Source organism: Epinephelus fuscoguttatus, linkage group LG15 (assembly GCF_011397635.1).
Source record: "Epinephelus fuscoguttatus linkage group LG15, E.fuscoguttatus.final_Chr_v1".
In the NCBI taxonomy this organism is placed as follows: Eukaryota; Metazoa; Chordata; class Actinopteri; order Perciformes; family Serranidae; genus Epinephelus; species Epinephelus fuscoguttatus.
In genome coordinates this window covers 32,248,524-32,274,035 of record NC_064766.1, presented here as the reverse complement: position 1 = coordinate 32,274,035, position 25,512 = coordinate 32,248,524, and the positions used below count along the sequence as shown (strand labels likewise).

Genomic DNA, 25,512 nt, shown 5'->3' with positions numbered 1-25,512 from the left:
CATCTGAATGTGGCAGCAGAAATCCAGACTCATCACACCAGGCAACATCTTTCCAATCTTCTATTGTCCAGTTTTGGTGAGCCTGTGTGAACTGTAGCCTCAGCTTCCTGTTGTTAGCTGACAGGAATGGCACCTGGTGTGGTCTTCTGCTGCTGTAGCCCATCTGCTTCAAGGTTGGACGTGTTGATGGGCTTCTGCAGACCTTGGTTGTAACAAGAGATTATTTGAGTCACTGTTGCCTTTCTGTCATCTTGAACCAGTCTGGCCATTCTCCTCTGACCTCTGGCATCAACAAGCTCACTGGATATTTTCTCTTTGTCGGACCATCCTCTGTAAACCCTAGAGATGGTTGTGTGTGAAAATCCCAGTAAATACTCAGACCAGCCCGTCTGGCACCAACAACCATGCCATGTTCAAGGTCACTTAAATCACCTTTCGGATTCTGATGCTCAGTTTGAACTTCAGCAGGTCGTCTTGACCATGTCTACATTCCTAAATGAGTTTATGCCACGTGATTTGGCTATAAAAACACGTGAATATAATCTCAGGCTTCAAGCAATTTTCAGTACTGTGTTTCCAATGTTGTCTTTCTGCTTTTTAGACAAGATGATGTCAGATAGTGATGAACTTACATATATGATCTGCTCCAGCCAAGCTAGTGCAATTTTTTGAACTACGGAGCCTACACTGCCGCATGAAGCTACACGCTAAGGTCAGGGAAACATGTAGTCTTGGTTGATGATGTGGTTAATTTCTCCCCGAGTTAGGATCATATTCCTGAAACATGTCAGCTTGTGTTTAGAAGCGAACATTGTTGATTTGTCATGGTAGAAAGTGCCACTATACTCTGTTACAGTCATTCATCCGGCTGCACTAACATTGTAGACACACTAAGATGTGGAAGACCCTGAAATGCTGACCAATCAGAGCAGACTGGGCTTTTTCAGAAGAGGGGACTATAGAGGCAGACGCTGAAACGGAGCATCTCAGACAGAGGGGGAACACAGGTGTTCAGCTCAGACAGCGTGAGGAAAATAATGTTTTTGATCATTCTAGCATGTAAATACGTTCTAGTAAAAACCTCAAACACCAGGATGAACCTGAAAATGAGCATAATAGGTCCCCTTAAACGATTCATGTCAGCATCAGTGTACCAGTATCTTCTTTCATTTTTCTTCTATTCCAGTGCGTGGGTTGTCATTTTCCTGCAAAAAAACCCCCATGTAATTCAAACATTGAGCTTTTCCCAGAATTTGGATTGTATATTTTACAAAGTTTATTCACTCCTCCGGCATGGTTCCCGAGTGCTTTGAAACATTTCCTGCACATGTAAGACAATGTTAACTGCCAATTGGAGGAAACAAACAACAAAATGAGTTTTCACAGGAGACCGGCGAGTTAGGTGAGAGCAGACAAAGTTGTTAAAGATTCAGCGATTTTTTGTCAGCCCGTGATTATTTAATCACCGATCCATTTTAGCTCAGATTATTCAATCAGCTGCTGTGAGTTGCAACTTTATTAGACTGCGGCAAATGTTGCCAGATCCGCTAAGCCGTCTGTATGAGAACCCTGAATCTGGATTATCCTGGAATGAGTAGCACAAGCCTCGGCCAGTTAATACCTCTGTGTGAGAAAGTAACTCGGGATCAGTTCAAGCCCTCAGCGAGAGTGATTGGCAGCCGAAGGAACATCAGCGCTACCTCTTTGCTACACAGAATCTCTTGTCAATAACACAACTTGACACAGGAGACAGAGAGAGGAGGGGGATGACTGAAGATTGAGAGACACCAGAGAGACAGAGGAGGTGGAGGCTGCACTGTATTGATTGATATGAGACCAAGAGGATGTAGAAGAGGATAAAATACTTGAGAATAATTTTATGGTATATGAGGGTTTGTGTGCACACTAAAAAGTGTGTGTGCGAGTGTGTTTAATCAGGTTTAGAAGCAGTGGGATAAGTGAATGTAGCAATAGAGTTAAAATAAGCCTCTGACATGTCAAGGTGGCCTGGATGTGAAGCTCAGAGTGATTACAAATGAAATCATTAACTCCCCTCTCACTGCAGGAAGAGAGTCATTAAGACACACATGCTTGACTTAGCTTGTTCTAAGTGTGTGTGGGTGTGGGTGTGGGTGTACAGTGTGTGTGTGTTAGACAGAGGAGCAAGAATGAAAGGCAGAATGTGTTGGAGGTAGAAGGTGGCGAGAGGTTTTCCCAATCTACTGTCACATTAAAGAAAAACGTCTGCTTTTAATTATGAGAGTACACAGTCAGTGTGCTCGGTCTCTGCGATACAGCTGAGCAAACAGTTGGAGTATTATCATGATATCAAAAAGGATGCTGTCCAATATGCAACACAATACTGCAAATCAGGTGAAAAATCACACAGAAAACATTCAAACTAGCATCATATCAGTAGCTCATTTAGCTTGTTTTTAAATGTAGCCTGAATTTCCACCTCAGATTTGGCCTTTTGGCCGTCGCCATCTTGTTTTTTGGAGCCAGAAAGAACCATATTTGGACAAGAGGGTGGAGCTGTTGAGATGCTGTTGGTGGATCTGACTCATAAGCTGTGGTGACACCTCACAGAGCAGGCCCATCCTTAACTTTGCGTAACTTTAAGCCTTAACAAAATTTTACAGGTGAGTTATCTAAAAATTCACCTCCTGTACTAACCCCGTCTCACTCCAAAGTTGTCAAAATCTGGTGCTTGAATACTGATTTGCGGCATCAGTCAGTGATGAAAAAGTCGTTCTTTAACGGCAAGACAAGAATAAAAGTTAAGGTAGCGAAAGTCCGAGTAGGGCGGCTGGGAGTGGTGGTGGATTGGTCCAACAAACACCAACCTCACCCAGGAGAGCGGTGTTTGTGTCCTGTAAGATTCTAAAGCCAAACCCTGTTCTTTTTTCTTGCGTTGTTGTACTGATGTAGTGCATTTATTTTGAAAGACACTGTTTGTTAAGTTAAATTTCCTGTGAAAGCGAAGTGTATTTTCAAAGAAGACAATGCATGTAACAGACAGAACTTGACACGGTGTCCCAGAACGTCAGCAGCCAATTCACGTTGTATCTGGATGTGGAAGGTCCATGACCAAACGTCAATATGTGACAAGGTCGGAGTGAGAATATGTTGCCTGTACAGTTGTTGAACGGAGGAATTAGTTGTGGAGACTAAATCTGTTCTTTGTTCCATGCTGTAAACATGTTTATTTTTGCTGTAAAGTTAGGCATTTTAACATGGGTTTCTATAGACGCTGACTCGCTTTTGGAGCCAGCCTGAAGTGGCCATTCAAGGAACTGAAGTTTTTAGTACTTCATTTTTCAGCCCTGGAGGTTGCCACTTGATTTGGTCATAACTAGTTATGTGATACTATAAATAGGGGTTTTGACATCCTGGATGACAGCCGCGTGTGCGTGCGTGTGTGGGTATGCTCGCGTTCAGTGGTACTGCTTGCGATTGGTCACATGGTGGGAACTTGGTACCGTGGAGATCACTACCGCGCAGACTCTGGCTTTTCTTTGTTCTAGGCTGTAAACATGTTTATTTCTGCTGTAGAGTTGGACATTTTATAATGGGTGCCTATGGGTAATGACTTGCTTTTGGAGCCAGCCTCTAGTGGCCATTTGAGGAACTGCAGTGTTTGGCACTTCCATTTTGGCTTCAATTTTTAGCCCCAGATGTTGCTGCTGGGCTTAAACTTAAAACAAGACAATATACAAATCAACTAATTGAAATCACTCATAATAAGGGTTAGTTGTAATTTTAAAGTCATCTATTTAGGAGGGATAAAATGTCCTCATGACTACCACACTAATAAGTAAAACTATCCAACTATCCCAACTGTTGTTTGTCCCCTCTTTGTCCCCTCCACACCCAGTGTGCTGGGATGTAAGCCATTAGGCGCCCTCTCCCATCACTCCTTCCCTGGAGAGCAGACGCTGGGGGAGAGGAGGTGGAGGTTAGGCTTTATGGGATGATAGAAGATTGAGGGAGAGAGTAAAAGGAAGCAGGGGTGAGAGAAGGGATGAGCTTGTAGCTCTCTGTTTCACATAGACACAAACAGATGAAGAATGGGAAAGGTCATCGCCACACACAAAAGCACATACGCACGTGTGCACGGGGGGCTTTGTGTCATACTAATGATGATCATTATTCACTTGAGCTGAAGGGCAGAGGAGAACCGGACAGCATGATGCCATTTACTGAGATCTGCCCTCCACATGTGGTGATCCCAGAGAACTTGAAAACATGCCCCAGCCACATAAAGACTGTAAACAGGAATGTGGATAATTCGTTTAATGGAGAAAAAACTTCACTCCATTACCTGAAAGAAACTATTTCTGCTGAAACTCATTTCGCTTAGCCAGACTTAAGGGGTTTTTTTACAGTATGGCTGACAGTACGCAGCAGGAATGAATTCTAATGGGGATTAAAAGCAAAGCTGCACCTGTCACAGCAGCTCCCCGTCTGTCTATCTGACTGCCACTGTGTACTCTACATAGTGTGTGTGCGTGTTTATGTGACGGTCTGTGATCCTCGTGTGTCTGTGTGTGCATGTGAGTGTGCTGTCACTTTGAAGTCTCTGCTCACGTGTGTGTGTGTGTGTGTGTGTGTGTGTGTGTGTGTGTGTGTGCGCGCGTGCTTTTCTGCTGACTCCTGGAAGTTTGTTTTTGTGTGTTAGCTTGCACAAATGCTTGTGTGATTGACATAGATGCAGTTCTCTTGGTACTTTGAGGCTGGCCCAGAGCAGTGTCTCCACATAGTTTGAGTGACAGGAGGTCAGGGAACAGGGGAATGATGTGTCATCCAGCCAGGAAGTCATGCTACTAAGCAAGCACGGACATACGGCTGCTGCTTGTCAGAAGCATTTATCTCACCAAGCATTATAATCTAAGAAATTATTTACGTCACACACGAGGACATAGGCTACACACCATTCATTAAGTTGCCATTTGCTCTGCACTCTGAGGCCTACAGCTGTAATGAGGAACTTAGCAAATCATTTGCATCAGCCTTTTCTGCCGTTAGAAAATGCACTTGTTTTTTATACCCTCATTTATTTCTAGAGAATATATCAAACACATTTTAGTGCTTCCTCACCATCCTTGTCATCTCACAGTAAGCCTTAAAATCAAATAATTACCTTGTGTGGTTTGTTTCTTTCAGTATTTCCAAGGGACACCCAGAAATCTTACATATATACTTTCCATCACACCTGTAGTGATGTTTATGGTGTGATTTGCCGAGTGTTGGAGATATCGACCATCTTCAAATATAATGGAACAAGATGGCACTCAGCTTGTGGTGCTCAATGGGCCAAAAAATACAATTGAAAAACTCAACAGCAATGTCTCTTTTCAGAAACCATGACCTAGTTACTCAAGATAATCCACAGACCTTGTTGTGAGTGTGTGTAGGAACTATTTTCTTTCTACCGAACCACACCCGCCAACTGTATCACCGTGCAGAAGGAAGTGTGCATCTACTCATGGACAAGAGGTTTGTGCTCATGGCAGTACGATATGTAAACATTACTGGCGTCCTCCTCCTCTTGAGCTGTAGATCAGTGATGCCAGGTAAGCTAGCAGTAGTTGCACTCTTCCTTCTGCACCGTGATACAGTTGGCGGGTGTGGTTCAGTAGAAAGAAAATAGTTCCTACGTGAAACTGCTCACAACAAGCTCTGTGGATTATCTTGAGTAACCAGGTCACGATTTCTTGAAAGAGACATTGCTGATGAGTTTTTCAAATGTATTTTTTTGGCGCTTTGAGCACCACAAGCTGAGTGCCATCTAGTTCCATTATATTTGAAGATATCTCTATGGACGATATCCCCAACACTCGGCAGCTCACAATTAGTGAAACAATTAAACTGCCACGTATTATAAAAATACAATTTTATACTTGTTAAACTTTTGTTTCTGTCACACCAGTGAGGCAGAGCAGGCACAAGTTTTCAGCACAATACAGCAAAATCCCAAAAAACAGGTTCTTAGAGATAGCCATCCTCCGTTGCATTTTTGAACCCTTGACAAGCACACATTTATACCCACAGCTCATTGTACATGTTTTGACATGAGTGTGCATCAAAAGCATGTGACTGACAACATTACTAAAACTGTGGTTTAGAAATAATGCACACTGACATTGTTCTGGGCTCGAACCCAAGTGGGGGAAACGTCAAAGGCCAACTGGCTGTGCTATCGAACAAGACTGTGTTTGTAGGAGAAGGAGCACGACCTTATATGTCACGGTGTGGACCTTTTCAAACCAGAACAAAGTTGGATATAACTTGATGAGTGGCCTTTGATGTTTTCAAGGTGCCTTCTATTTTTCCGATACACTGTAAGCCTTAGGAAGCATTCACTGAGCAAAGAATGACCACAAAATGCAGCAAAAGCAGGAATAGAAAATGATGTATGTCTCAAGGGTGGTTGTCTGCTTGTGGAATTAATAATGAGTCTTCACTGGAGCACATTTCTGTTAACATTCAGTCCTAAATACATCTTTTCAAATCAACAGCTCCGATGAGAGTAGACCTTTTAGCTCTGAGTCTGTGAAAATGCCAGAAGAAAGCAGCAAATAACAGCAGCGGTGAAGCAGGCCGGCTCGTGTTTATCAATGAGTGGGAAAGCAGAACAGAGATACAGTATCCAACAAGGCCAGTGCTTAGATAATGCCACGCAGATGGGTCAGGATGAGCTTAGCATATTAAAATGTTACGTAACACCAAGTGCTGTGATTGTCTTCAGGCCCTGTGAATGTGGGTGTTGGAGTTTTGCTACTGTATAACTTAACTTGGTTTTTCCATATGTTGTCATCAGGGAAACTGTTAGAAGGCGGAGTGTGTTTTTATTTTGTTTAAATATTCTGGAGTGTGTGTGCGGGGTGCAGGTTTGTGTTTGTGATGATGTTTTTAAAAACAGCTTCGTTAGGGGAATAAGCTAACTCCAGGCGGGGTGTCCCCTGTGGAGGCCGCAACCTCCGCTTTTCTCGTCTCCTCCCGATCTGGGGTGGTGGCAGGCAGAGATAAGACACCTACAAAGTAAACACTGCTGCAGACTGCAGCTTCCCCATCTCCCTGACGCACAAACTCACATGCATACACACACAGACAAACAGATAAACACACACACACACACACACACACATGCACCAGGTTTGAACCCATTGTGTTCGTGGAGATGCAGAGCAAATGTTGGCCCTGAATGGATGGATGGTTCAGGGACAGTGTTGTGCTGAAGCTTCTGCTGCCACACACCTGGCAGAGCAGAGGTCTCATTTATGAAGACTGTTCACACACAAGATGGATGTAAAAATCTCTTGCCGGCTGGGATTCATGAAAACAGATTGGATATGTGAATGTACGCACCTTGACGGAAACTCTCATGACCCATTCTTAACTACACCTGTCCAGTCTCATGCAGTCCAATAAAACACTTTGGCTGGAGTGCGGGACTTTGACAAATCAATGAATGTCCGTTGCTTTTAAGGCCTCGCCAATGAGTTCACACAATCCTGATTAAGCCTCTGGCCGCAAGGGAAATCTCCATGTATCTAGCAGTATACCTGAATTGTTGCGTCTGCGGCGACTTTCCTGCACTGGCGCATTGCAATTGATGCTTTTTATTCAATCAGCCAGAGCTTAAGTGAGCAGCAGCTAAGAGTATGGCAGAAGCTATGGTGTAAAGAAGTGTTAACAGAAGGTTTCTGCTGTGAATTCAACAGATAAAAAGAAGAAATGCTATTCATCAGAAGAATGAAAGTCAAAGAAAGAAAGCAATCGACACTGAGGACTAACACGGACAACACTGATGTAGCTTTTCCTTGTTAGACAGTAGTGGAAATAGTGAAGGGACAAAGGGAAGGCATGGCGTTGAGCCTGATTTATGATAGGGTGCTTTATACTTTTCCACGAGTTTTGCTTGACAGGAATTAAACAGCCTGTGTTGTTTTCAATTTATGCTTCAGCGAAAGGTTTTATCGAATCCTGCGGTGGGGGAGCCCTTTAGTACTTAGTTTGCATGTTCTCCCCGTGTCAGCATGCATTGGTTTTCTGCAGGTACTCCGGCTTCCTTCCACAGTCCAAAGACATGCAGATTAATTGGTGACTCTAAGTTGGCTGTAGTCATGAATGGTTGTCGGTCTCTATGTCAGCCGTGTGATGGTCTGGCGATCTGTCCAGGGTGTACGCCACCTCTTGCCCAGTGTCAGTTGGGATAGGCTCCAGCCCCCCCGCGACCCCTAACAGGATATGTGGTTACAGGAAATGAATGAATCACTACAAACAAAGCTGATTTCTTCCCGTGGAGCCGACAAGAAAAGTATTTTGTTTGTGTAAATGTCTGTTGTCAGTCAGCCTGGTGAAAGCAGTTTGACCGGCAGCTGTCCTCTCAGCTTCGCAGGAGCTGCTGCAGACAGACGGCTGCTTCTGTGGACAGGTTGGCGTCAGTGTAAATAAAAAAAGACTAGGTTGGCATCAGTGTGAATTAAAAACTACTATCACCATGGCGATGATAGTAACACTACCAATCACATTGCACAACACAATATAACGTTGTCCACAGCAGAAAAAAAATCTTGCAGAGCGACACATTTTTCTGTCCAAAATTCGTCATGTCTGTCGAGCACCCTACCATAGATCAAGCTTTACCGCTCTTGGACAGGTTGCTACATTTTTGGCATAGATAGTTATCTCATCTGATGACTCCATTACAGGCCTTTTCTTTCCCTCTGCCCTTATTTGCTATTTGGAAGACTTAAAGAGGGCTGCAGGTGAGGGAGATGCCACAAGCTCACCTGCAGGCATACGACATAAGCACGCTTTGACAGTGTGTAATTACTCTCGATGCCAGAGGGGGGAGACAAAAGTTCCACACTGCACGTTTAAGCATTAAATGTGTTTTTGTAGACCTTTTTTTTGTGAAACTGTAGTTATTAGTGGAGTTGTATCAGATTGCATTACATATAGAGACGTGTAATATCCTGTCGCCTCATGCATTTAAATGGTTTGGATGAAACATTAGTGCAGAGTTTGGGTTTGCAATCAGCGTTCCTGTATTCGTTCGCTTTTTGGTTTGTTCTTGTCCCAGTCAGACTTCGTCATTTTTATACTTTTTTTTTTCCTCTCCAAGACTGACAGTCTGCCTTCCTGCCTTCCTCTGTCTGCCTGCCTCTGTCTATATCTGTAAATCCTCACTCGGAGCAGTATATACTGCACCCTGAAGCGCTGTCAATTCTCTGACATCCCCTAAAGGGACCCTCTCACATACTGCAGCTTTAGGTTCACTGACAGTCTGAGGCAATGTTGGTATGCAGCACAGAGCAGAACGAATAAGAGAGAAACTGTGTAAAAATAATTACTGTTTTTGCTTTAATAGTTATCTGGAAATATTACAGACAGCTTTATAGCGACGAGAGGCTGATACATCTTGTGTTAATTACTTTTTTTTTCTCATCCCACATTTAGTGTTTTATTGAGCAGCACACTACATGTACATTGGGTGAGAACAGTAATGAGAGGATATGGAGGGGAAAAGAAACGGCACAGAACAAATAACACTACGCAGTGTGTAGTTGCTGACTCTGTAAATGTGATTCAATATGAAACCATTTGTTTTCTGTATTTGTTTTTAGGTTACTTCCTGGATTTGCTGAACCGCTCTGCAAGTAGTCTACAGGAGAATTTCATTCCAAGTTGGGGCGTCTTATACACCGAGAACTCCCAGGTGTTCTCTGACCTGTACGCGGATTTGATGCGCTACTACCGAGGCTCCAATATCAACCTGGAAGAGGCGCTCAATGAATTCTGGTCCAGGCTGCTGGAGAAGCTCTTCTACCAGGCAAACAAGCAATATTTCATAGGTGGGTCCAGCTTTGTTTGTGGAGCACCAAATTACAACCAGGAGCTAATTCATGGGTTGGTGGTGCATTACAAACACAGGTTCATTGCCCGAGAACAGCAGTGATATGCCAGTGTTCATTTACCAGCTGTTTTGGATGTAGTCTCATGTGTATGTGGTTTAGTCACATTTAATCACCTTCATCCTTCCTTTAGCCAACAACAGCTCAAAACATTTGGTCCCAGTTTGGTTTCAGTCAAAGAAAAGTTGTTAGATTCTCGTCGACTTTTAGTCAGGAATCAAGGTGACAGCTTGTATCAAGTGCTGAAATTTCAACCTACAACTAAGAATAATTTCTACACCTTTACAAACTTGCATTACTACCAAACGTTTTTTGACAGGTTTAAAGGATGATTTATGAGCACACAGTCACTTATCATCATTTAAAAAGCTCAAAATCTCAACCTTTGACACCATAAATCACTAATGTGAGACAACTAGGGTTTGTGCAGAGGTTCGCTATGAACTCCGACTTATAGGTCTCAATGTAAAGAAGCAGAAAAAATTACAATTTCAACTTGAATTCTTTCTGAATCTGCAACATGTTAGTCTGGAGTTTTAAACTCATGTTCTCTCACAGAGTCAGTGATTAAAACAGGACTTTCAGCTGTCAGAGAAAACTCTGCTGAGCTCAGATTATTTACTTAGAGCACAGCTACGCTCACAGATAACTGAGTCTCGTACCTGCCTGTCAAACAGCAAGACAGTCTGGATCTGAGTGGAGACCTGCAGGGATCAAAAGTCTGGTGGCTGCTTGCTCTGCTGATGTTCAGTGGCTAATAAGTGGAGCTAGCTGCTAACTGCCACCACTGCAACTAAAAACTCTACAAATCCATTCAACGGCTCCACATGACTGATTATTTACTTCCGATTTACGGCTGACTCTGCTGGGCAGTGAGTGTTTTGCAGGCCGACGAAACACCCTGGTGCTGACTACTTACTGGCGTTTACCACACCTCCGATCTCGTACTGTTCATACGGCATTAGAAAATGATGGCAATCACTGCCGTTATAAAATAATTTATCATTGTTCTCTCCTCTCATTTTGAAAGTCTGATAGCCCACTGCTAACATTTTAGTCGTGCCCCATCAATGAAAACAAAACGTACATTTTGTCATTTTTGTAGTTTTTATTATTAAAGATCTATTTTGATGTCTCGTTTTCATCGGGGGAAAAAAACAAAAATGCCATTGACCAATATTTTTCTTAGCTTTTGTTAACAAAATTAGCACGATAACTAACATGATATGAGGTAGCTTTGATGCTGTCCAAACTAATATCCTTTTTATTCGTCTAGTAAAGATTTGAAGATTATTTTATACTCTACTTAAGCATAATTTATAGATGTGTTCTCTACTGAGATAAAGCTTTTAATGACTGTGTGTACTGCTTGCAGGTGATGACTACCTGGAGTGTGTGTCTAAGCAGTTAGAGACACTGCGGCCCTTCGGAGACACCCCCCGCACGATGAAGATGATGGTCACACGCACATTTGTAGCAGCACGTTCCTTTGTTCAGGGACTGGTGGTCAGTGGGGAAGTGGTGCGCAGAGTCTCCCAGGTAAAACATCTCTTCCCACCCTGCAAATGTTTCCTCTCCCATTTCCTACCCTTTTTTTGTTTTGAATGGCCTCCCCTCCATCTAATAACAGTGATTAGTCTCTTTCCCTTAAAATTATAGTCCCGTTTTCCTACTTTCCATGCCCCCTTAGTTTTACTGTTTTTCATGGAGGCGACTAACTGCCTCACATACCTTTTTACTGGTGTCTAATCTGCCGCAAAGCTACTATTCTCTGCTCCCACTACATGTTCATTGGTATTCATGGGTTAAAGGGTCTTTATTCATCTCTTCTTGGTGAACACCACCAACACACACGCACATACACACATCGGTTTTTACCAGTTTGTGCGCATAGTATAAAGCAGTGGCAGATCAATGTTGGTGGAAACGAGAGGCTCCATAAAGTATGGCCCCCGGCTCAGACAATCAGCCCCTGCAACAACAGTTAATGTCAGCTCCTTGCTGAAAAATGTCTCCCTGGGCTGCGGGGAGGGTTAATATCTCCCAAGAGAAATGGCCCCCTCTGTGTATAAGACAAGAGTAAGGTTAAGATCAGAGCAAGCCTGAGAAATCATTTCAGCTCCTGAAAGGGAGGTGGCCAGTGTTGGTGCACCGGTTGAAAAATATCTCCCGTCAGACACTGGGCAAGGAGGGTGTTGAGAGCAGTGGCCCCATGAGAAATATACGCAACCTTTTAGAAAACAGATGCTGCAGCAGAGATGAATATTACAGTACAGTTCTTTGTTTCGTGAAATATTACAAGGTCAGGCTGTGTGTAAGCATGAAAAGACAAAGAGGAAGAGGGGAAAAAAACAGTAGCATGACAAAATAGGCTGCGGTGCTACTACATGACTGCAAGGCCACACATTGGGATACATGTCAGAGAAAGAATCTATATGATCCTTCTCCCTTTTACTCTGATATATGTGTTCTGGCCAGCGCTGTGGGCGGCACATACTGTACTGTTTGCCTGCATCAGAGGGAGACGGCCTGGCCCAGTACATCTCTCTCTCTCTGCCTCTCTTTGGCTCAGAAAATGGGTGCAACGTCTCACACCTACACAAAGGGACCTGAGGATGTCTCAATTAAGTATCTGCACGCAGCAAAGCCTAGCACATCCACAGCCACAGGGGAGCAAAGTCAGGAATAACCGTGAACATGGCTAGTCTGGCGTAGCAGGTAGCTAGTGAATAACAAGACGCATACAGTGACAGTGACAACTAAAACTGCCTGCCCCGGAGCTAAAGGAATCATGCAACTAGTCTAATGGAGTTAGAGACAGTTACTGCTCAGCTTCAACACAAGCAAGCAAACAGGGGAGTAAGGATGTGAATTAGCATGGGCAGCACGCTGTGCTGAAATTGCTATTCATGATTTGTGTCACATGGGTGTAGCCCCGGACCAGCCAGAGTGGCTTATGATCCCTGCAGAGCTCTGCCAGCAAGGCTCTAAACTGATAAGCATCTCTCTTAGACAAACATTTACATACACACTGGAGAACACACGCACACAAGTGCTTAATGGTACAGAAACACACACACTTCATCATTCCATCATCCCCCTCCAATGGTGATGCACATTTCCCCTGTGCAGCTACTTCTTAATACACATTTCCTGACTGATGCCGTTTTGTCGGTGCTGAAGGACAGTGAGCGATGTGTTCATTAAACAAGGCTGGCTGGGGAGCACGTGTTAATAATTAGCACAGCTTTTACAAAATTACAAAATGTCATCCCAGCGTTAATACCAGGGCACTGGAGCCGCAGCCACTCTGAATAAGGTCATGGGCTGCCTTCTGCCCTATTTACACACACTCATCAAACGTCTGAAGAGGGAAGACAAGAGCACACTGAAATGCAAGAATAGACACTATAGACACAGTTGAGTAATCTGTGTTAAAGGAACAGCGAGTGGCATTTCGTGGCATCGAGTAGTGAGGATTGCAGATTGCAACCAGCTCGAACTTCTCCTGTGTGCCAAGCACAAACTCCCTGTTAGAATTCCTTTAGTGTTTATTATTCAGGAGCTGTTTTATCTGCAGAGGTCTCTTCCTCTCCAAACAATAGGACAAGATGATTAAGGCCTTGTTTACACAGATACTGATACAAATAAAAACGGATTTTTATTTATCCTGTATAAAAAAAATTCCGGGTTTACACGGTCAGTTGTGAAAACAATATCCCTGTTTACAAGAAAACACAACAACTGCAGTTTGTTGCTGCAATTAGCATGCCAAGCCAGTAGGTGGCGATACGCCATATGTCAAACACCATAGAAGAATGTTCTGCGCATGCACAGTGATTTGTTTTCCTCTTGGCGCCAGTGATAAAAACAATGATAAACTACATTTTAACCTGATGTAGCATAGTTAGCTGCTATGCTGCCGATGTAACAGTGATGTTGATGCAGCAGTGCTAAGTTCATTGTAAGCTCGTAAGTAGTCTCAAAAGTGCTCACAAAAGATAAACAACCTGGCATATATCCGCCATTGTTGTTGTGGTTCCTGGGCGCCTAATGGGCTTGTGCGAACTGGGTTGCAACGTAACCGTTTTCCAAAATCTCCGTCTATCCTGTTTATACGTCTCCATAGAAACGGATATTTTAAAAAACGTTCACTTTGGAAGTCGTTTTGAAAATCTCTTTTTTCGTTGATCAAAAAAACAGTTACGTGTAAATGATAGGTGCAAACGCAAAGATAAATACCCGTTTTCAGAAATATACAGAACCGTATAAACAGGCCCTAAGACCAGTAAAAACACTGAATAAAGCAGTTTCACATAACGAATTAGTGTTTCTCCCACGCTGTTTGGCTCGTTGCAGATGGGCAGCTGGCTAGCACCTGCTAATGTGTGCTCACCTTTATTCTCCGGTAACTTAAGATCTAGAGGTTCAGTAGGTTTTTACCAAGAGCTAGATAATCTGCAGAGATCTCCTCCTCTCCAAAGCAAACAAGGCTGGTGGTGTAAACCAGTAAAAACTAGGGGTGGGGGATAAAATCGAGACAGCAGTAGTATCGCAATATTTTTGTGTGGCAATATCGTATCATTACACAGTGTCAAGTCTGGATTTTTTAATTATAGAAATGATTAATAGGACAAATACAAATTAAACTTTAGGTGCCATACTAGAGTCCACTACATACATTTTGCTGCTGTGGGGAAAAAAATTGGCTGACGTCAGATGAACAGACTGTAAACTTTGTCTTATCAGATAAAACAGATGTTGGCAAAGTTTTCCTGTGGGAACATAATTCACAAATGAAAAAAGGTAATAAATCACAATATATTGCGATATATTTTATTGCAGTACTCAGCAATAATATTGTATTATTGTATCATGACTTTGTGTATCGTGATAATATCATATTGTAGATACTATGGTGATAATCACCCCTAGTAAGAACACTGAAGCAGTTTGTCTGATGCCGTTTGGCTAATGTAACGAAATCACGATGATTATACACTAAAAATGCAAATGGCCTACTATCATAATGCTCCAGTTTTGTTTTTTCCACACTGGACCTTTAACTGAGAATTGATGAGGTCCTGCTCCTATTTATTTGTGCAAGATATAAATGGCTCATTCTAAGGCAGGCATCCAAGTCAAGTCTGGCCTGTTTGGTACAACTTGACTGAAAGGAGTACAGACTTAACCAACTGCTTGACAATTTCAAAATATACCATTTGTATGTCAGTAATGGTTAATAGAGCAAGATCACTTGGCATTTTTACCCTTTGCCTCACAATGACAGGACTATCAAACAGTTTGTAGACAGGCATCACATAGTAATAGTTCATTAAAAGATAAAAATGGTTGTATTTGTCTCACTTTTTTTAAACCCATTTGATGCGAGAATCAGTTGGAAAAGTTTGTGTTCTGAATTTCAGTGCTAGGTTTATTTATTTGTGCAAGAACACAGAATGGCAAGTCTTTCTTTGAGTCATCCAAGTCAAGGCCTGTTTGGTACAACTTGACTGAAAGGAGTACAGACTTCAACCAACTGTTCAATTTCAAATTCATAATTTGTATGTCAGTCTGTGTTGCTGTTGTCCCCAGCACACAGTCGGCACAGTGCTCTGCTTATGCAGATTGGAGCAGCATTGTGCTGTGATGGGAACAAATGAGACAGTGAGAAAAAGCAAGACAGGGAAAAAAAAGTCTGTGACATACTCCAGCATCCTCTCCTTCCCCTATGTTATTGCTCACTCAATCCATTTTTCTAGTTCCTTGCCAAATAAATTGTCCTTAAACATTTCTGTTGATACTTCCCAGAGCTGTGCCCTGCGCTGTCCTCTGTCTCCTTTTAGTGTGAATAGCTTGGTATATTAATTTGGATCTTAGCTTTCCCCTCCTTTCCCCTGTAATTCTATCTTCGATTGATTGGGCCCTAATGAGACAACCGCTCCTATTTATAGCTACGCATTGCCACTTAAAGGGCCCAGTGACGGAAGATGTTTACCACACGCTGCCCAGGGAGATATTACACTGCTTGAGCGAGAAGCTGGAGAGAATAAAATTCTCTCTGTGTGTATATGTGTGCTTCAGATGTCTTCCAAGGAAGTGTTTGTTTTTGCTACCAACTGAGGCGAAACTAACACATATCCCTGCTATGTTTGGGTTGGATTAAACATGAAAAATGGGAACTATAGTGAAAGGTGATGAAAGCGACCGAGACGTGTGGAAGAAACGGAATAATCTGAGAGATGTTTTTGTGTGACAGGAAAAGATCTCAACAGTAAGATGCAGTCTTTTTTTCTCTCTCTCTCTCTCTCTCGTACAGTATTTATTCCTCCCTTGCTTCGCTCCGAGCTGCACCAGTTGCTGTGTCCTTAACTTTTTCCGGACTGTTTTTATTCCCTTGGGTAGGGGAGTGGAGGAAGTAGGACACGCGCCACATGGCTCACTCTGGAGGCAAGGAGTCTGGATTGTCTCGCTCTATAACACAAGGGGGAGAGGTCGCTCATATATCCTTACTAATTACAGAGGAAAGACAGGCAAAGAGAGGGGGAGAGAGAGACAGGAGAGACTCGATTGCCACTGGCAACATGGAAGGTACTGACAGGTGGGGGGAGCGTGTTGTGAAGGTGAAGCAAGGGCAAGTAAGGGTATGGGTGTTTAACGTATAACACAGTCATGTCAAAGAGCTACACGTGCAAACATCAAAGAGAGAATTTCAAACCTCATTCTTTCTCTTGATAAGTCAGTATGGAGGTGATTCTAATCAGGTCCGAGTATGAAGGTGTGTATGAGTGTGAAGGTGCACTTTGCCTCTACAAGTGATATGAGACTAGATATCGTTTTAAATTTTGGATCTTTAGGGTGCTTTCCGACATAGATTTCACTTGCTTTGGTCCAAATCAGGCACTAAAGGAGGAGGCGCACATTATTAATCCTCCAGGACTGTAACATGCTTGTGCTTGTTTCACCCAAACAATGTGTAATGTGACTGCAGTTGGTTCGGAACATGTTCTCACCACAAATGAACCACACCAGAGTTCGGGTGCACACCAACACAACCAGACTGAGACCACCTCTTCATCGTGTTGGTGTGCACCCGAGTGCGACCTGTCCAAACAAACTGCACTCAGGGGGCAAACGAACTTGAGTTTGATTGAACCGACCACACAGGGCAGGTGTGAAAGCACCCTACAGTAAGTGTTGTGTTTTTTCCTGGTTTCGGCTGAATTACAGTAAAGCGATGTCATTTTCTGTACTTAGACTATTCTATTATTTGCCTTTACCCGACTCGTCATTGTATCCACATTACTGATAATTATTATCACAAATCTAATTGTGTTATACCTTTCTGACATTTCACCAGGGTATATGGTAGATGATGGTATTTGTCTAAAAAAAAAAACAAATGTAAAAGCTAAGCTACTGGTGATAGAAGTCATTGTAGCATGTATATCAAATTAGCCTACTTATGTTGTGTTCACACCAAACGTGATATTTCATGTTGAATCGCTTCATACAAGCAAATAACTTTCGTCATACGTGCGTGAAACTGCTGAATCTATGAATGAACTTCCCCCCGTAAGTTCTCGGCATCATACGTCCCCGGAGGATCTAAATGCTGATTGGCTATGGTGGTGGGAATCGGCCGCTGAGGTTCCGATTTTTTAACTCTCGTGAATAAGCGTATGGCGCGAAATCACACTACTTGCTTCATTCATGCCACTTAGTTTCGTCATGTCCATCGCACTGCCCAGAGGGAATATGTGTCTAAACGCATCTTTACATTGACTTTACATGTAATTCACTTGCGCGAATTGTTTTATTCGAGCCCGGTGTGGACACAACATTAGGCAAGTCTTGCTGGGTCTAAATACTCATGGCCCTAAGAACAATGAATAGATAGCTTGAGGACAAAGACACTTGTTGACATGACAGATACCAACACATCAGTGGTCTGAACGGAAATGATTTGTTGAATGCGATCATGTAGATAATAAACTGCTTTTCTAGTTGAAAGAAGTCATTTCAAGATAAAGTTATATGTTGCTATACTCCCAAACAGTTTTACTAGTCCTGTAACGTTATCCCTCCCACTCGCAGTCGCCAGCTTTCTCAGCTTGGCTCCTTGTTCCATCAGTAGATAGTGACCTCTGGTGGCGTGTGCTGTGTACTGCAGCACCTCAATACAGCATTTCCATATCAGTTTAATATAAAGAAGAGCATCTGTGTTGTTGGCAGTGCTGAAAATTATACCTTCGAGATTCCTAAATCCCCAGTTACACCATGAAAACTTAATCAACCCAGGGCCTGCTATGTAAATATTTCAACTCTGCAAGTGTCTCTGCATCAGTATCAAAGTAATTGGTCTAACATATTGGGATATTTGATTTTCTCCATATTGTCCAACCCTAGTTGGTCACCAGAAAATGTATCAGTAACAGTTTTGATCAGTGATTAACCTTTTTAAGTCATTTATCAAGCATTTCTAAACAGCACACAGCAAATTTATTTAAGTATGACAATGTGCTCCTTTCCCCCCCGTTTTATATTTCTGTCAGTTGGTTAAACAGTTTAAAGAAGAACTAACGCCCATTTTCAAAATTCATATATGTTATTCTTACGGTCTAAGACGGTCCAAAAATATTAGTAAAACTGGACAACTCCCTTCCAAATCCAAAAGCTAGAGTGCCAAAACTCAAATCTGTGATGTCATAGGATTTAAGGTCTGGAGCTCCTCCATAGACAGTGAATTGGGAAAGATGTTCTAGATGACATTTGAGGCTTCTTCGTCTGTTTTTTGGGCTTTCAGAGAGCAGCCCATGTTCACAGATACTGATTGAAGTTTACTTGGCTGTGAAAATAACAATGAACTCTGGGTGGTTAAAATGGGCATTTTAATACATTTTTTTCCCAGTTTATAAGAACAATGATCAACAGATTCATTAATAATGAAAACAATCCTTAGTTTCATCCTTATTACTGCTTCTGATGTGACAGCCCCTCCTCCTTCACAGTGCCTGGTGCACCGCTGCTCCAAGGTTACAGAGGAAGTTGTCAACATCAACCCTCAATTAGCATCACAGAGGAGTTACACACTGTTTCATGTCTGTTGTGCCTGGCCTGGGATTCCCAGCATTAATACTGTATGGATGATGTAACAGAAACAAGATTAATGCCTGTCTCTCCTTAATGAGTATTTTATTAACATCACCCTGGATTTTTTTTTTTTTTTTTGACTCCCCTGCCAACGCCCTTGGTGAGTCTTGTAGCTTTTTTTTAACATCCCCTTATCTCTCCCGTTTTTACTCTTTTTTTCTGCACTCATCCCTGCACCCCCCCTTCCCTCAATCTTCTCCCTCACCGGAGAGGCATTCGTCTGACTCATCCCTGGCTAATGAGTGGTAGGGTAAGGATGGGAGGAGGGGAGAAAAGGAGGGCAGGAGCGAGGATCTGACTCATGTCTCATATGACTTGAGATTAAGCCTGGGAATGTGGTGTGGTTATTGCTTTTCTGTGTCACTTATTTCACTTTGTACTGTCCTCCTTGTGCAGCTGGCAGTAATTTCCTACTTCTATTGCTCTCTTTTATACATCAGAGATGCATTTACTAATTGAGGCTTATTATGTGTTTTTTTTAATGTGGTTTAAGGTTTAATTTAGAGTTGAAACAGTTTCAAAATGAATAGCTTTTGCCTTATGTGGATCAAATATGATTAGATTAAATTTTAATGATCCTTGTGGGGAAATTGGGTTGATACAGCCATAAATAGCCATTGAATACAGCCAATAAAAAAGGTTAAAAACAGGCTACAGTGAAGGTTATTTACAACCAAATTATTAACACGAGAACTGAAAGACTATATTTAAAGCGTGAGGGAAAAGATTTGAACTGCATACAATAAGATGCACACACAAATTCCACCATGAAGGACAAGTGCTGCAGAGGAGCTGCCTTTGTCAGTGCTGATTATGTTTATCAAGGGACGAGGCTGCTGTCTCTGGTCTGAAGATGATTATTTATTCGTCCATTTATGCCGACTATCATCACTGAACTCCTAACAGCACTCCAGAGTGTTCAAAGTATCTCTGATTTGTTTTCCCACCTGATCCTTATTGTGCTATTTCGTCTGTATATTTGTTAAAAGCTGGTTTTAACTGTGACTTTGCTGTTGGAAGAACTGTTTCCAGGAAAAGCATCAGGCTGGCCCAGATGTCAGCTTAGAGGAGCTTTGTATGCGTAGCTGGGCTCATTCCACCTCTCTCTCTTTCTCTCATACACACACATACACACACACACACACACACACACACACACACACTTCCTGAGGTTTTGTATGCATAGCTGTACTCTCTTGTGAACAGAGCTTACTGGTATTAACCCAGTTTCACTTTTCACGCACCAAGGCCCTTTCCTGGGGGAGCAGCCTTGTGGGATAGAGAGAGAAATGGAAGGAGCAGGAAGGATGGAGTGAGGGACTGAGAATACTTGTATGAATGTCAGGGCCTTTTCATCGCATGTGAAACAAAAAGCGAATTCTCCCAAAGTGGTTTCCAAGGAAACTGTGCTGAATGAGAGTCTGGTGCAAACTGAAAAAAAGGTCACCATGGGAGGTGACCTCCCACGGTTCTGCGACTGTCATTGTCTGGCAAAAGAAATTTCCATCTTCACATCTTGTTAACACTGAACAATTTTGTGTAACACATATTTAATCCTTCCGAACAGAAGCAGCCAGACTTTTAACAAAGTGGTCAAATGCGCAGTTTGATCAACTGCTGCTGTCATTTTTGTCTTTTATACTATTCGATCATGCATGCTTGACAAAACAGTAATTTTTCATCCAGGTGGTGTATGTTTATTTTTGTCTGTGCCCTACCCCAGGTGCAGCTGAGCCAGGAGTGCATGCGGGCCATGATGAGGATGACTTACTGTCCCCACTGCCGCGGCATGGCCTCTGCCAGACCTTGCGCCAACTACTGCAGCAATGTCATGAAAGGCTGTCTGGCCAACCAGGCTGACCTCAACACCGAGTGGAGGCATCTGGCAGGTGGGGAGCACAAACACACATTCACACATGCATCCAATTCAGCCATATGTTTGCTCAAAGGTTCTCCCGACACATGATGTTGCTTTGTGCAGTGAATACAGCCGAGGCGTTCTACCAGTGTGCGACATATGAAACATTTCACACTTTCTTCTCTCTAACTGTACCTCCTGTTTTTTGTAGAGACAATGATGCAGGTGGCTGATCGCTTTGATGGCCCATCTGGTGTGGACAGCGTGATCCTCTCCCTCCCCAATCGCATATCAGATGCCATGTTTACCATGGTGGAGAATATAGAGACCATCAACAGCAAGGTCAGAGCACACATTGGCACACACGCCAAACCATACAAACTGTTTTTACTACACAGAATACGATAAACAGTTCATTAAAAAGACATCAAATGATATTGGGAGTTATACCGTAGTGTTGCAAGCATCAAAACCACCATTGCCACTGAATATCCCTCCCTGGTATTACAGCATTTGAATAGCAGTGATCACAGGCTAAATTTACATCATATTTACTGATCTCTGCCAATGGAAACTCACTGCTGACAGAAAGTAGAGAGCTGTGTGCGCCTGTTACATACAACACCTACATTATTGGAATGCACAGTATTAGTAGGTGTAATGTTCCTGCTTCAGTCATGACCAATCGAATCACCCATTTCCTTCATTATTAAAGCAATTCACTCTGCACCACAACTGTGACAATGTACTAATGGAGGAGAACACTGTGGTCATATCATAAAAGCTTCTTCTGAGAGGAAACTAATGTAGCGCGGTGCATGAGGTGCAGAATTTAAATCATTTTCAAGTAAGGTGATAGTGGTATATTTCTGTATATCTTCTTAACATGGTGCTGTAGTCATAGCAGAATGATTACCCAATTGTATTTGAAATATATATTTTAAAAAGACAAACAGAAGTTTGCTGCAAACTGCAGAAAGTGTAGCTACAGGTGAGAACATCCATCAGCCGGTTCATGGCAGCTTCCAGGCATATACTGACACTTCTCATCTCTAGTTAGACTTAAATATATGTGTATTTTTTTCCTGCTTCAGGGAAGTAAATCAAAGTCAAATTGACAAACATATTGATAAAATGCTTGGCACCATTTTTTTAAAAGGCCCTGAAAACTAGGTATGCACAGATGCAATTCAGATATTGGATATTGGGCCGATACTGACTCAAACGTCAAGTCAAATTACACGCCATGCATCAGCTGCATGCTGGTTGACAACATTTTGTTCTTATTTTATGTAGTTGTTTTATTCTGGAATTTCAAATCCTGTTTATGTTTCGACCAATTTGTTGCTACATTTTAAAAGTTCACATGTCAATGGTAATTCTTGTTGATTTTGAATGTTTTTACAGAGTTGCTGGTGCACAATGTGTTATTTAAATTATTAAAAACTATTCAGTAACTTTATACCTATTTATTTATTTGTTACATTTTTGTGAAAAAAAACAATGTTTAAAGCTACAGTTGGGAACTTTTATGAAAATGTCACTATAGTCTGGAATAAGTACAGCAGACAGATAGTCTGATAACAATCATGGCCCTCTCCTTTTCTTCCTGCTGCCGCCAATGGCATTTGCTAGAAACAGACCTTGGCAAGGTCAGCAACAACCAGCCTGAGCCAAGGAGTCTCTAACGCAGCTGTCAGTCATGTCAATCACTGCCCGTGAGCTGTAGTCAAACTGTCAAACTAGGCAGCGCGGGTGCTTATTTCCTATGAATCAAGATCCTGTTACTTTTTTCACCTTAGATGTTTTCACAAACATATTTTAGTGTATATATTCAGAGCAGCACAGTACAGTTCAGTTTGGTACACATTTTTTCTGGTTCCACTGTGAAAAGTTGTGGATGGTACCAGTGGAACTGTGCCGTACCGTCCCCATGTTTGGTCCCCCCCCTCTGTTGGGGTACCTAGCACACAGATCTGGTACTAAAAGGTGGAGCTGTGAACACTGCAGTCTGTTGACTGGTCAATAGAGGATGGTCACTCTGCTCAGGGCTGAGTTGTGGCTGGTTCTGAAGCTCATGTAACCGCTGTTCATACTGTGAGGAGTTTTATTAGTTAACTGTAACTATAAAATGAAAGGATGTTTTGCTGCCTCTCACAGCAGCTGGAGTCGGAGAAAAAAAACTACTTAATTCACCGGGCCGACTGCAGAGATTTTCAAGGTGGATCGTTTACTTGTAATGCTACTCAATGCATGAGTTGACGATGTGAATCCATCAGCACAACTTAAATGTTACTGTGACAACTTTGGCCATCACTTTAGTTTTTATATAGTGATGAGTGAATCTTCAAGCGTTAATATATTAATTCCGACCAGGTTACGTGAAGGGCATTTATTCTAATCCTCACTTGGAGAAAAAAAAAGCGTTGCGGGGGCTCTGGCAACACTAAACTCCTGCGTTTGCCTGAGAAGGACTGAATGCACAAACCCGCTATTTTTAAATATCCCACGGAGAGAGACTCTCACTGCAGCCTGTTCTGTTTGTCCTGAAAATGTCGGTGTGCAGCCTCGCTCTGTGGGCGATAAACTAGGTGCAGACTGATAAAGGAGGAAATACAGTGAGTGATGGACGGAGCCGTGAGTGACAACAACCCCGCCCACATTTAAAGGTGCTGTTTGCAGTGGAAACGCTAGGGTCTAGGTACCATGTCTGAAGGGTTAATTTAGTTCCAAAGTTACCATATCGAAAGCGTTTGGTGGAAACAGGGCTTAAAGTACCGCCCACCAGCCGGAACAGCTTTCTCATTTTACAGCTGAACAGTACAGTAAAATATGCTTTTGAGAACATTTGAGGTGAGAACTAGGCAATGCAGCAACAGAATCTTTATTAATTTGATCAGCACTGCCTAGATTGACAGTTTTAACACCGCAGTGATTGACATGATTGACAGCTGCGCTAGAGACTCCTCGGCTCTGATTGCCTTACATGTAAAAGAATGATCCCAGTCACTTCCACACAGTGAGACATACAGTACTCGGTATAGGCTGATACCCAAAGCCCAGGTATCAGCATTAGAACTGAAAACGATCAGTGCAGCCCTACTGAAAACCTATTTCCTTGCCTCTTGCCTCTTTCTGATCGCCAGGTGTTCCTGCATGAACACACACACTGCCAAAGTTGCATCAGTGTGTCAAGTGGGTGGGTCCCTGTTGGGAAAAAAAATGTGTTGTCAAGCGCTTCCATGCACCAATCAGGATTTAGCAATGTTGGAATCAAAATGAGATGACAGTTGTGCACTCGCTTGCTTATGTAACCAGGCGACTGTCAATCAAATCTGTTCAAAGCACACCCACATGGTCCCGCTGAAGCAGATTAGCTGATTGTTGCTTATTTAGTCATGAATATTTAATGTTAAAGAGAAATAGTTTCCGGGGGCTTTAAAATATTCATACCACACTTGCTTAGGCAGTCAAAGTAGTAGTGAGGAAGTAAAAAATCGTGGTGCATACTGATACACACACCCTGCATCCATCAATTCACAGACTGTCGTCTCTTGCTGTGCCGCCCTATTGCCCCTACATTCATTTTAATGTCCAATTAACACCTATCCTACCACTACATTGATGCTGTTGCAATGCTCCATATACCTGATTTAAAATAAAAGGATGTGAGTCATGACAGAGTCTGCAAGCCAAGCGTTTACTTCACTGTTTAATGGTGTTTGAGCAACAGTTTTATATGATCCTTTAAAGGCACTGGCAGCAGTGGAAATCTGACTGAGTTGTTTGGTGAAGGTGGAAAACAGCGTAGATGCTGAGAGGAAAGACAAAGCTTCCTCTGTGCTGGTTTGCTGTTAAAGAGCCGGGCTGGCTTGAGGTGAACCGTAGCCTGGCGGACTGCCTGTGACCTGGTTCAGTATGGTAATCACACACAGCTTCAGCTTCTGATCTTCATCTCTAGGGAAAAGTGTTGCGTTGATCCCATAGAAGTCAATTCATGTCTGCGGTGTGGTATTATGGTCGACACAGTGTAGGACAGATTATCTCCTATTTACATAATCTGTTGACATCAAAAGCCATATGTTGTGTTGCGTACTTTCCCCATAAAAACATGCCAAACATAGATATAGAAACTGCAGTGTGCATATGGAAATGCACTGAGGTCTATCTGCTGCTACTCTGCTGTAACAGAGTCAACTCCATGTTTTATGTCCATTATTTAATGCACTGCAAACCACACAACATCGACGGGTTCTGCCGACAGACATGAGTGGAAGCTTAAGACAGGATTATTTTATAGTTATGTGTGAAGGTTCAAAGGCTTGAGGCTCCTCTAAGCAGTCCAGATTGGATGACAGATTGACTACAGTCTTACTGTATTCCCTGGACTCCATTTATAAAACGTAAGCCCCATGGGGACAAGTGGTGCTTTCTGTGCTGTGAATCACTCTGCTGGAGCGATGCTGCGATTGACTGTTGAGGTCATGCATATAACCAGTACCACTTGTCGCTGTTGGCTTTTAAAGGTAGAGATTTGTATGTACCAACATGCTCAAAGGTCCTTTGTGTATGTATAGA

General features: G+C 42.6%; 1 protein-coding gene across 1 annotated transcript in view; it reads left to right on the top strand.

The window, feature by feature from the left end:
• Nucleotides 1-25,512, top strand: part of gpc1b (glypican 1b) — a 103,597-nt gene that overhangs the window by 68,454 nt on the left and 9,631 nt on the right. The window contains exons 4-7 of the mRNA XM_049598029.1: nt 9,636-9,863; nt 11,299-11,462; nt 20,800-20,965; nt 21,146-21,276. Of these exons, the coding sequence (XP_049453986.1) occupies nt 9,636-9,863; nt 11,299-11,462; nt 20,800-20,965; nt 21,146-21,276 (689 nt within the window). The remainder of the gene's footprint in view (nt 1-9,635; nt 9,864-11,298; nt 11,463-20,799; nt 20,966-21,145; nt 21,277-25,512) is intronic.